The sequence below is a fragment of the Haemorhous mexicanus genome, chromosome 9, assembly GCF_027477595.1.
Source record: "Haemorhous mexicanus isolate bHaeMex1 chromosome 9, bHaeMex1.pri, whole genome shotgun sequence".
NCBI classification, from domain to species: domain Eukaryota; kingdom Metazoa; phylum Chordata; class Aves; order Passeriformes; family Fringillidae; genus Haemorhous; species Haemorhous mexicanus.
Window position 1 is genome coordinate 19,820,917 of NC_082349.1, and position 13,763 is coordinate 19,834,679.

At 35.8% G+C, this 13,763-nt stretch overlaps 1 protein-coding gene across 2 annotated transcripts in view; it reads right to left on the reverse strand.

Annotated features, from left to right (window-relative positions):
• The window catches only part of COL11A1 (collagen type XI alpha 1 chain), a 137,590-nt gene that overhangs the window by 78,062 nt on the left and 45,765 nt on the right, over positions 1–13,763 (reverse strand). For both annotated transcript variants that reach the window (XM_059854410.1, XM_059854409.1), the window contains exons 8-17: positions 11,536–11,781; positions 8,897–8,959; positions 8,302–8,343; positions 7,885–7,947; positions 6,243–6,317; positions 4,852–4,935; positions 4,623–4,679; positions 2,175–2,228; positions 710–763; positions 536–589 (exon numbers count right to left, since the gene is read on the reverse strand). In XM_059854410.1, coding sequence (XP_059710393.1) covers positions 536–589; positions 710–763; positions 2,175–2,228; positions 4,623–4,679; positions 4,852–4,935; positions 6,243–6,317; positions 7,885–7,947; positions 8,302–8,343; positions 8,897–8,959; positions 11,536–11,781 — 792 coding nt within the window. The remainder of the gene's footprint in view (positions 1–535; positions 590–709; positions 764–2,174; positions 2,229–4,622; positions 4,680–4,851; positions 4,936–6,242; positions 6,318–7,884; positions 7,948–8,301; positions 8,344–8,896; positions 8,960–11,535; positions 11,782–13,763) is intronic.

A 13,763-nucleotide genomic window follows, 5' to 3' on the forward strand; every position in this document is an offset into this window, starting at 1 on the left:
ATTGCCTGACTAAATAGCATCATCCCCCTAAAAGTTAGTTTCTACCCTTGGGTTGTATGTACACTTTTGTTACTAAATGAAACACATGGGGCTGAGCATATAGATCAAACTCACAAAATTTACTCCTACAAATTGTAGCAAGAGAAGATGCCACAGCTTATTCACTGTGCTGTAGTTATGCTATTTATAAAAAGAATTTTCACATGGAAAGGAAAAGCTTGATTCTAGCTGCACTTTGCAATTGCAAAACTGGCTTTACTATTACTGATACTCTGTAACTAGACACTAACTCAGAGAGAGAGAAATCCTGCCCCAAGAATCCAAAGTCAGACTGCTATGAATTACCATTAATTACCATATTTTAAGTGGATGATTCATTCTCAGCTCTTGCATCTGACCCGGCCAACTGAAACTTCAGCATTTTCACTTGAGAGGGGAATTTTGGGTTGGCCTGGATGAAACTGTGGTACCTACATAAAATCTGTCTAGCCCGTTCCAAGACTGAACTAAAGCCTCAGGTCTCATTATTATTTACCTTTGCACCAGGTTCTCCTGGCATTCCTCTGGCACCATCAGCTCCAGGACGTCCCTGAAAAACCCAAAGGGGCAAACATTTGAAAACGCAATGGAATAAATTAACATTTTAAATTTAAATACATTTAAACAAAAACTATTTACCCAGAGCAGAACTGATCTATATGCTACCTACCCTTTTGCCAGCTTTTCCACTTGGACCAGGGGCACCTTGGACACCACGAGGACCCTGGGTTTAAAGAAGGTAATATTTAGCATTCCATTAATGTCAGCAAAAATCTAGTAAAACACCTCACCTCAAGAACAAGGTAGGATTTTTCCTACACAAAACAGCATTTTTTTTCCTTAGGAGATGGATTCTGGTTCCCAGATTCCCATTAGTTTTAAAAGTACATGGGCATCCAAACTGGCTTTAGCATTATGAATTTTAACACCAATTTTCATGAGATGGCACTATACATGATATAAGTTACCATGTAATTTTCTTACAGTCTTTTCATGGCTTTAAAGATCTCAGTTCTGTAGTTTGAAAAACCTTCTTCCTCTCATGCCAAAATTATTTTATTATAAATATAATTCCATTATAATTATTTAGCAAAAACTATAGAGTGGTTTTTTCAGATATTTACACAAACATGAGTTGTGCTAGTAAAGAGCTCACATGCTGCCTTACCTTTGCACAACATGGGTTTAACTAGAGAGGGACCAAATTACCCCAGACTGAAAAAACATTTCACTTTCCAAACACATGCAACTTTTGCTGAGGACTCTATGGCTGTAACTGTGGAAATTTTCCTCCCCCCATCCAAATGCATTTTCAGGTGAAAAAAAGCAATGGTGAGGACAAGCCATTCACAAATATTGTGTAGGAAAAGAAAAAAACATTAAAAATATAAGCAAACTGAAGGACTGTACAACTGTTAAGAATGCTTTTTTTGTTATTTTATGTTTCTACTCCAAGAGTCCATGTGCAGTTTTAAGACAGGCACTTAGTAATGCATCAAATCCATGATACTACTTGAGATCTGGCAAAATCGTTGTTTGGGATACTTATTTCATGATTTCTTTTACAATCTCCTTACTGATTTTAGGTTTAAACTGAAAAAATTCCATGTGCTTCAGTGCTCTTTGACATCATGTGGAGAAATTTATATAGTAGTAGGTTGAGAAGCAAAACATGCAGTGATTTGTAAAGATTTATTCTTGCTATGTCAAATTTATAGAGAAAATATCCTGTTTAATTACCAAGCAAATTAAACCTCCCTCACCTTATGAGATCTGATAAGTTCAGAGACCAAGGTCATCCAGTTGCAGACTAATATATCATTATTGAACACAGAAAAGAGCCTGAAGTGACAATATTAAAACAGCTTTTCAACTGATGACACTCTACATATGATAATTGCTCTTTGTTATACAACTATTGTGACTTTCATATTTCAGAATGAACAATCAAGCTATTGATTTTAACTACAATTTTAATATTGATCAAGCTATTGAAATTACAAGATAGTATAATGAAGGATATTTTTCTTCTATTGCATGCAAGAAGCATAATCATTGACTGATTTCTTCTAATTAATATGAATAAATTTTCTTAAAGATAAAACATTCTCAAACATAATGGAATATTATTGTACCTGGGGTCCTGGTTCACCACTTTCACCCTTAGCACCTGCTGCTCCAGGTCCACCCTTGATGAAAAAAAACCAACATATATTGTTTAGGTATACAAAAGCCTATTTAAATTAATAAGTTACTTTCTATTTCCATAGATGAATTACAGGGAGAAATAACAAATAACCCTCTATTCATCAGGAGGTGTGAATTCACCATTTGTATCTAGAGATTTATCTGCCTTGATTTATCACTGCCTAAACACTGGGCAGAAATATTTCTCTTACCAGAGAAAATTCCCACGGATTTGAATGCAAAATGTAACCCTTTGTTCTGTATTAGTATTTGAGAGCTACATATGAGGACAGTAAGAACATAAGTAGGGCAATCAGCAGTGCATCCATTGTAGGGAATAAGGCAGAGCTCAAAGCCATCTCTTTCTACCTTTATTTCTATGTTGCACAGAAAAGAACAGTCTCAGAGTTCAATCCAAAGATCACTGTAGTCAATGTAAAATACCCTGTCTAATCTTGTAATGAACTTCAGTGATGTTTTAATCAATTCCTTTGTGCACCTGGCCCTGAAGAAGTGGAGAATCTATATAACTGCATCTCTTCATTATTATGAAATAAAGATATAGATTTTAAGAGTCAATTTTAGTCATAAATGGGCCAAGACCAGATATTCATTCAAACGGTACATGAAATCAGGGGCAGAACTAGTGAAAGTAAGTTAGACATCTCAAAAAAACAGACAAACCAAAAAATCCTGGCATGCACATATAGAATACAGGCTCAGGGAAAGAAGATATGGGAGTTTGTTACAATGTGCAAAAAGAATAGTTGCATTTTTGATCATTGAAACAGGTTGTGACTCAAAGTATGTATTTAATATGAAACAAATGTTGGAGACCTTTGAAAACTTCTACGTTAACACTGGAAGAAAGAAGTAATCTAATGGCTTGGCTTAGTGCTGAGTCTCACATCCTAGAGTGGAAAGATCCCCACTGACCTTGCAGGTATTAATTCAAGTCCTAAGCACACTAGAAATCAGATCCCAAACTGGTACTGGCAGTGGAGAGAAGATTTGTTTTGGTATGTGGTGATTCTCTCTTGGGGTTTCTCTGATTTAAGCTCTGCTTCTAATATAATTGATTACATTTACTATCTGTAGGCAGACATTCATTTTTATGCTGTGTTAACTCAGCATGTGAACACCAGACTCAACTAATGCTAGACTGGAGCTTTGACACTGCTATGTTTAAGATTTTTAGTAACTAATAGGTTACTAATGTATCTTATTGGCTACTGATTAATTTAACAAAATAAAATTCATATAAAGACTAAAAGCTCCAACTTTTTCATTCTTACAAGAAACTGGGTAGAAAACCAATTTACAGATTGAGAAACTTGCTTTTGAAGCAGTAGGAAAAAAATGTTTCTAGATCAAAGAGTTGGATTTCTAGAGCCTCCTGGTGGTATAGAAGCAAAACAACTATTAATATTATTAATTTGATGAACTTTGCATACAGGAATTCATGAAGGCTTTTAAAGCACAAAAGCATGAGTATGAAGGCAGGTTACACTTCTGCTAAAGGTATCCAACCCAGTGTCAGTATCATACCAGCCTTTGCAAAGTCCTCCTTGCTTACAGCAGCTCCAGAGTTTTGTCTGTACAGACTGAATCTTATCCTGCAGGTCTCTTGAACTAAATACATTGCTGGAAATAGTGTATGAGTTTGTTATATAGACCAAATATATTAGACTCTTTTTAAGTATTGCATATCTAATTGTGGGGAATCAGGAATCTGTGAGCCAGATTCTCTGCTTGGTAGCTACTATTTATTTTGGAAGAATTACTGTATAAAAGAATTTTTCTTGTACAGATTTGCTTAAAAATACAAGTGTAAGCATCCACACAAATACTAAGATGTTTTAAAATCCACAGGGCCATTTCCAGATCACTTGGTGTTAGTAGTTGAGTTAAATTCAGGACTGAAATAAAAAAGTGCAATTCTTTTAGAAACCTGTGGCTCTTAATTGTTTATAGGAATGCCTCTCACAAACTTTTCAGATTTACCTTAAATACTGAGTAAAGGAGATTCTGCAAACTCTTGCTTTAGTATCTCTTTCTGTAGAGTTTCATATTTACTGCAACAAATTGTACTACTAATAGCATTACAGAGATGATTGAATGTAGAGGCATATTTATGTAAAACTATTCACTAGTTTTGGAAATCCAGCAGTGTGCTCTGTCCAAACAGCACAAAAACCTATAATAAAAACTCATTTAGTATTTAGCTTGCATTGCAGACCTTGAATAAGAATACAAGCTGCAGCTTTAATTATATAAAATTACTTTCAAATAAGTACAAAACAGGTACAAATAGAGAGGAGAAGGCAGGGCCAGAATGAGATCCATGGGCTACATCACCATGTTGTTAAACCTGTGCCCCTGATTTGTCTACTTACCACAGGACCTGGTCTTCCAGTGAGTCCCATAGGACCAGGTGGACCTCTCATAGCAATCTGAGAAGACAAGCAAACAGAACACCAGGTGTCAAGAAAAAGCTGCCAGCCAGCATACATATATGCATTCTATACTAACAGAGTTTTAGAATGTGTTGGGAAATAACCCCCATCTTTGACTTCACATCCTGCAGGATATAAAACAAATTAGGTTTTGGCTCCTTGTGCTCACCCTAGCTTGCTGAAGAATAGCTTGTGCTTGAGCTTCCTGAGCAGAGATTGTTGGGCCCTTCTCACCATCTCCACCAAAGCGGAACTGCAAGTACCAAAACAAGAAAAGGATTTAGAATTCATCAAATCTAAATCATACTTGTTACTTGCTGCAATGGTGCAAATTACTTCAAAGTCGCAAGGTCACGGTCTTTAGTTCATTCTACTAACTTCAGAAGATGGCTGCATGGAGGCCACTGCATCCAACATGAGTATGAAGTCATTCGTGATAGTAACTGAAGTCTAAATTTAATCCCTTATGAGCAAACATTTTCCTGATTTAATAGCATTTTGTTTTCCATTTGTTTGTTTGCTTGTATATTTATAAAAGAGGCCAAAATAGATTTTTACTTGCCTGCAAAATGTCAATAAAAATATGTACCGAAATTAATTAATTCTCTATACATTGGTAGCTACTCACATTAAAAATGTAATTTATTTAAGGCAGATGCGAATGTGAAAAATATTTCTTATCTAAAGTAAAACAGTTTTGTGTAATTTCTGAAAATTTTAAAATAAATTACAGAATAAAAATTTAAGCGCTCATTCCTTTGCTCCTGCACTGTTATTGCTAATGAAACTGCTGGCAGAAGCTTTGCAATGTTGCAGAAATGCTAGGCTGCAGCAAGAAGCTCAGCTTTCTAAAGGTATGGCATACACTGGGTATCAGGGCCATGAATCTTGCACTGCCCACAACAGTTTGTCCAGTTTGTCTACACCCAGAGTTGACACAGATCTTTTTCACCCATAGATACATTTAGGAATAATTAATTCCAAGAACACAGTGATTTTCATACCCCAGTGCTGCAAGATACTTTAACAGCTTTGGGCTTGTTCTTCCACCTGCTAAAACAGATGGTGTTTTGCTTTAACTCCAGTGGGAGTAGAGTTGGCTATGTGCATATATTTCTATTCAAAGGATGCACTGACTCTTCAAAGAGGACACTGAAGTCCGATTTGAAGCATGGAATACTTAAGAATCTACATGTCAATGAGACTTGAAAGCACACACGCCTGTTGGGAGTACAGGCCCTCTGTACAACAGCAGACTTGTTGTTTTGGAACTATAGTAGCAAAATAGAGTTACTGCTAAAAATATAAGGTGGTTTTCAGTGTCTGTAATTCCCTTGTGTATGTTCCAATCTGTCAGCCATGCAGGAGCTAAAGCATATGTTTTTTGTGAGGGAAAAAAAGGCACCATATATATGAATTTCAAATGCTTACGCCATAAAAGAAATTCTGTATCATTCTCTCATTCCACAGACAAAATTAGATGAAAAAATAAAATACTTATACATTTCTTGAAAGACACTTTCAGTTTTGTAAGCTGCTTATCCTGTAACCACAACTTACCGGCAACATTAACATGGTACCTGGGGGACCTGCTAAACCATCAGCACCAGGAAGACCAGGGCGACCTGGTGGACCCTAAAATAAAAAAGACATGAGAAAAAAGGTGAGAAAAAAAAGATAGTAATGTAAGAGAAATCTTTTGAGTCACTTACACAAATTTATACTCATAGAATGGCTCGGAAAAGACCTTCAAGAACTAGGGGGAGGGACACCTTTCACTAGACCAGGTAGCTCAAAGACCCATCCAACCCTGCCTTGGACACTCCCAGGGATGAGGAAGCCATCTGGGCAATCTTTAACAGGGCCTCACTCACCACTGTTGGCATAAGGAATCTCTTCCCAATATCTAATCGAAACCTGCTCTTTCCATTTAAAAACCTTCCCCTTTGTCCTGTCACTATGGGCCCTTTTAAAAGTTTTTCTGCACCTCTCTTGCAGCCTTCCCCCACAGCTCAGTCTGTCTTCATAGAAGAGGCACACAAGAGTTGCAGAGGGGCAGAACCACCTCACTTGAGTTGCTGCTCACGCTTCTTTCAGGCAGCCAGGATACGGTTGGCTGCAAGTGTATGTTACTGGGTCATGTCAAGCTTCTTGTCCACCAACACCCCCAAGTCCTTCTCTGCAGGGCTGCTCTCAATCCATTCTCCTCCCAGCCTAATTGCTGCAATTATATATTTGTGTCGTGTCTGGTCTGTGACTGGCACATGACGTGCTTAGTCAAGAATTTCCTCATGATGAATTCAGTGAGCAGCCAGTTAAAAAACTAAATACTGTTGGTAGTTATTCCTTTACTAGGTGTTAAAATACCCATTTTACAAGTTCAAATTCTGGAATATTTAATTAATCTACAGGACAAAAATATGAAAGAAGTGTGGATACTTACTTACTAGCAAGGTAAAGCATTGTTGGGATTTTAATATTATCTCATTATACAGTGAAGTAATAGCATCTTCTTAACATGTTTCTTATAGAAATCCAGCATGAACATGCTGGATTCACCAGTAAACTATCTCTCATAAAACACAGCAAAGCCTTTTAGTACCATATTTTCCTCAAATAAATATGTTTAGACTGTTATAAAATTGTGTTGGTGGTGGCAGTAAGAAAAGGCTTACAAGAAAAAGAAGATTAAAATAACAGCTTAAATTTTCACTAAATTCATGACTGGATAGGTTTCTCAAGCCTCATATTATTTAATGTGGCCAATAGATTCTTCCAAGATCATCTAAATTTTATCCATCACTTTCAATATTCCCATGTATTTTGATTCTGAAAAGCTTATTTTTCTCTCTATTTGTACATATTATAGCTGAAGCCATACTGATTTTTTAAAAAGTCATTCAATTCATATGAAATGTTTGTATCTATTACTTTAGTATATTTTCTAAACACAACAAACCAGAAGAATACTAACAAACCAGGACTTAAACATCTTCTTGTATTCAGAGCATGTATTTCTACCACTAAGAAAATGTTTGTCCAGATTCTCACTTGATTTCCTTAGCTGAATGGATCAGCCTCAGTTCCACTGAAGTTTCTAACCTATGTGGATCTATTTCAGATCAGAATCCAACAGAACCTTGTGTAGCAATTAGTGCAAGACATCCCATGAATGCATGGGATAATCTGTTTGTTGACTTACCCTTTCACCAGGGTCACCTGGAGGACCAACAGGACCTTGTAAACCTGGGGGACCTGTAAGACCCTATAGAAAATAAATGACATAATTATGCTGAATGCTTGAAGGCTTTTGAACTATTTTTTCTCTAAGTTAGGATGAACACATATTTGGATAAAATAACTTATAAGGAAGCATATTATTTTTTCTTACAAAGATTTACAGTCAACATTCAAAACTTAGATTTTTCACGTGCCATCAGCTTGTAGCTTGCTGTCACTGAAAATGCTAGAGATGACTCTTTTCTATTCCCTTCTAAAAGTCCCAAATCTAATACACATTTGGGAACTATAATAAGACCAATATTGTGTTAACTCATGAATAGAAAAGCACAGTGGATAGATCAAGTGCAATAAAGGAAATTGTGATTAATCTACTTACAGCAGGTCCTCTTGGTCCCGGTGGTCCTTCAATGAGCATACCCTAGGGGTGGATGGAACACAATATTACATTCATTATTTTGTAGAAAAACATAAAAAATCTTTTTAGCTGAACTACTAAAGTTGACATTTCTTAGTGTTTTGATAAACTTTACCAGTAATCTTCTCTCTACAGTTTCTAGCGTGAGAATCTGAACCGTTGCAAGGCATGTAAAGTGAGGAAGGCTTCCTTGCCCTTGCTGAAACCTGTATTGACAGTGTTACCCGTGCCTAAGCTGAAAGTTTTCTGAGTAGATCTGTCCAAGATGCAGTTACTTAATGGTCTGAAGATCAGATCAATGATCTGTTTTCCTCTGTACAAGATTCTCGCTTTTTTTAAGGAACATGTGGTTAGTCCTTCATGTAACCAAAGGAGAAACTGGAACAGGCCACTGTCAGTAACCACTTTATATCATCCACATTACAGGGACTGTTTCAGAGATCATGGACAATGTGGATGCTGTCATCCTATCATGAGCAACATTTCATAATGATGCATTAACAGTGAATATTTTTGATACAGTGCTACTGAAAAATTCCCTGACATCTGTACTTACAGGTTCAATCACAGCTGGTTCTCCCTTTTGGCCTTTTTCTCCATAAGCCCCATGTCCTGTCACCTGGCCAGTAAAAATAACCCCAAAACCAAAAGTAAGTAGAAGGTCTAAGGACCTGGTACAATTAAGAATTGCAGCAACCTGTAACTGAAAGCTAAAGCTGGAATTGGTCTGTACTTTAAAAAATATATCACAGGTACAAACCATATAAATTAAAAACACTTAATGCATGAGAAATGGAAAATGCAAAAGCCGTGTGTATGCCTTCTCCATTATTGGATATTGTCAATTTGTACTTTTTGAATGAGATGTGCATCCCATGAGTGTTTATCCCATGCTTTACATAAGAACTTTGAAAATAGAATCTAAAGCTTCTGTGTGCAAGTCACAACATGGTTTCTTTTATTGTTTGATTGGAAATATTCTTTGTAATTGACAATGATTCTTCATGGCTTTATGAGTTAAGTAGCCTAAAGTAAGGTGGAAAGAAAGATCCCTTGGTCCAACATGGACTGTACCTTTCAAGCTCCTAATTTCATTCATGAGACGCCCACAACATGTAAAGCAACCTGAGAAGGGTCTGTGATTTCATGGCATAAATGAGAAAGGAGAAAAGTGGCACTGTGGACACTAAAGAATGTTTCACGGATAACTGATGATGCCTCAGCACTACCTGAATTAGCATCAACTGCCAAATTCTTTGAGGACCTGCTCTGTGGGAAGGATTAAGGTAACAGAAGTACCTAAAACAATATGTCAATAACACTTACTAATGGAAGAAACAGATTCAAGTTTCAAACAAAGAAAAAGGAACTGATTTTTTTTTTTAACATTGAGATAATGTATTTTTCTTCAGAAATACCTCTCTTGATTGCTAACATATCCACTAGAAATTAAGTTCTGACCAGCTTAAAATTTAAAATGTGCTTTTTCTAAATTTCAGTAGAGTGATTCAACATTTACTCTAAAAAATAACTGGGGATTAGTAAAAATAGTAAGGATATTGTTACAGTATTTCAGAGTGAAATATTTTGGAATGGAAAAGCAGAGATTCACAGACTGCACATTTTGCACTGACTTATAGAGGCACAGATCTCACTAGTAATGATGTTCATAAACCCATTGGTAGTTCATAAAAATCAAGTAGCATGATGTATAGGCAATCATGTTTTGTTAAATTAACATAGATTACTTGCAAAAAATCACATCAGGGTCTCCATCTTTGGAAATATTTCCCCTTTTTGAAAGTTCCCATTTACTGAGTACTTTCTATCTTGCCTTTTTTTATCATAGGTAGAACTTCAGTTATTCTAAATATGTCCATATGCCAAAGAAAAATGACATATGTCTGGTTCAGCAGATGACAACTGTAATAAAGCTTGCACAGACCAGAGCCTGTGTTCTAATTCAAGATTCCTGACTCCTTCAGCTTTGTATCAAGGCATTTTAAGTTGAAATTTACACCAGGGGATAGACTCTACACAGTCATTTGCTTAATGCAGGCACAAATGGTGCCTTATGGGCTCTTTGCTTCACAGATAATCTGACCTTTTCTGTGTCATTCTGTCACAGTGTCCCCATCTGGGCTAGAAGGAAAAGAGTACACTTGTATCACATTGCACAGATAAGGATCATTAAAAAATACAATGACCCCAACAGGGTATAGAAAGGAGTGGTAAATGAAATACAGAAGGATGGGTTTCAAGGCTGGCAGCGAAAAGCAACCTCACAGCATTTGCTGTTATTTCTTGGACCCTTTGTAAACTGAAGTTTTGACTTTGTGAGGAGAAAATAAAGATAAGACTGAGCAAATAGTGAAAACAAAATTCTCTTGTTCTACTATATTCAAGGTCTTCCTAATTAAAAAATACAAATGGGATTTTTTTTTCCTTCCAGTCTTAGCCATATTAGGTTTTTTTTTGCAGCATCCACAGCTGGTAAACTGATAAACAAGCATCTTGGCACAACTAAAGGAAAGTTAAAGCCTTGCTGTTTAGCCTATGATTAAGTCAGAGGGAAAGAGAGCTATAAAACTCAGAATGAAGAGCATGATTCACAGGATCCACCATGTCATCCTATCTATCTTTATGTATACTGAGCTGTTAAATTACTTCTGCAAGACCATAAACCTGTCACCATTGACTAAGCTTATTTTCATGAAAGGGTTCAGGCCTTAACCTTCCCACTCATGAATTTTCTTCTTGGAAAGCCGTAAAAGCCATAGGATTCTAGACACTTATGCATTTCAATTTCTTAAGGTAATCATATAAAAATATTTATTAGAGCACTTGTACCTGCATTAGAATTTATGTTCTTTCCAGCTTTAGCTCTAGTTTAGAAAGGTTTTTAAAACTGTTCCTTTAATAATTTATTTTTTAAATTCCATCTCCTCTTTCCTTTTCCTCCCGTCTTCCACCCTCCCTTACTCCCTTCAGCAAATGAGACAAAAATCTTACATGATAAAAAATAAAACGTTCAAGATTACTGAGGATGGCCTTGATCCAAAGGCTATTGGAAATTAGAATATATCTAATTTGTACAAGGAGCTCTGGATCAGGGTCTGTGCAGTTCTGAGACTGTGTAATTATAAAAGAATTGCTAAATTTAATTAATCTGCATTATGCCTCCAGTCAACTTACGCTTGTTTCTGTGATATCGGTCTCTGCAGGAACACCTGGACCAAACTCCTCATTAGTGGAATCAGTTGGTTTCTCTTCATATTCTTTATATTCATAAAAATCATATTCTCCTAAATCTCCATCTACCAGCAGATCAGATTCACTGAGGTCTACTCCTCTGCTTCCATATTCAGTTGCCTCAGTTTTTTTATCATAATCCTCTCCAGTTATGTATTCTTCAGCAAATACTTCTTCAACAGGATTTTGCTATTTGTATCAGTAGCAAAGATTTGGGAATAGGAGGAATATGTGGGTTATTGTTAGTAAAGCAATGTAAGCATACGCTGATCCACCATGATGACTTGTCAAAAGAAGAAAGAACAGTAGAACTACAGCATATTGTCTTTTAATTAGAGTCTGAAGGAATGGAAGCTCAGCCTTTCAGAGTAATTAAAAGATCTTTGTATAAGTAGTACAAAGAAGTAATGTTTTCATACGCTTTGGTTTTTTATTTCCAAAACCACTGAATTCAATATATCCAGTATTATGTGTACTGCTTGCATACTGTTACTTTAGTGCCAAATATAGCTGAATTTCGCTGCTTGGTTTCACTCTTACAAGGATTCATGAATGAACATATGCAATGAGCAGTGAATAAGTTCAGATCTTTTTATAATAGCAATGTGGAGGAGGTGCTAGCATCACTTTAGTTAAGCCCAGCCTTTCACATTATTTTCCGTCTTTAAATACCAATGCTGAGCTAAATTTCTTTTCTCTTCTTAATGATTTTAAAGTTTATTTATCAGTAAAAGACATGACTTTTTGGTGTCATGGTAATTTGCATATTTTTGTCTAAGTTCTACCTATACAATTCAGATTAATTTTAAGATTTCTGGAATCTAAGCTTTCATCTTAAAGTATGTAAGCTGTCAAACCAAGCAAACAACTTAAAAGCACTAAAGCAGTTTAAAAGAATGCTATATTTGAGATGTACAAAACCATTTGTGAAGTAAAGGAGGATTGCATTATTCTGTTATAGAGGTCTTTCAATAATTTTGCATTCAGGACAATCTTGAAAGAAATTGAAGTTCAGATATTGCTAATATAAAATGATCAGACAATATGAAGTAGTATGATCTTGAAAATATTCAGAAGCTAATCAACATCCAGTGTAATTAAAAAATCTTGGTCTAATAATAACATTGAAATTTATTGCAATTAAAATAGAAGGCCAGATTCTGATTTAACACTTGCCTAATTCCATTAGTTACAGGAGGATGACTTCTACCTCATAGCTGGAATAAACACAGATCAGAACCAATTCTAAGTGAAATATTACCTTTATGATGAAATGCTCTCAACCAAGGAGAGCATTTAGCACTTTGAATCTACCTCATTACAGCTCTACAATTGTACAATCAGCTTAGAATTGCCCAGGAAATGGAATGATTTAGATACACTTGTAGATAAATTTGTGAGAAGAAAACATGAGACTGAACACAAGAATGCTTAACAGCAAAATGATTAAAACATACCTTAATTCACCTTCACCTTCCAAGATACTTAAGAAGAAAAGCATAGAACAAATGGGGACTCTTCAAATATTCAGGGGAAAGAGGTGAGGGGGAGTTTTGTACATCTTTTAAGCAACAATCTTAATTTTGAAAGGAAAAGGAAAAGAAAAATGAGAACAATGTTTCTTAAAATCTGCCATCATTTTTCTAACACTGGCGTTAATTAATATGCAAACATATTAATCAACGCTGGCTTAGGTGCAGTAATTTTAACAAAAAAATGTTTAGACCTGTTATTGTGACTTTCTAGGAGTGTGCTTTCTAACATAAGTCAAAATAATAATTTTATCTTTTTTGACAGTTCAAATTATAATGTTTCTTTTGAATAGAGCAAGTGAAAATCAAATAAATTGGTCTTGTTAGCTGAAGAACTATGAAAAGGAAATGATGGCTTCTGACTCAACTTCCTATGGTGGCAGCCATTCTTTGTCTTGTGTTAGGCTCTTTTATGTGCACCTTAAAAATTACAGGAAAAATTAGAGACTCTCCTTCCTATTAGATGAGGAAGACTATGTCTAATAGCTAACCTAGTTTGTGCTCCATTCACATCCACACTGAAAGCAGCAACACCACATTCCCACACCATATATCACTGAATTATTTCCAGAATCATGGACTCTGCAGGCTGAAGATTCGGCAGATCTCTGCAGAATTAATGGGAATTCTGCCCAAGAA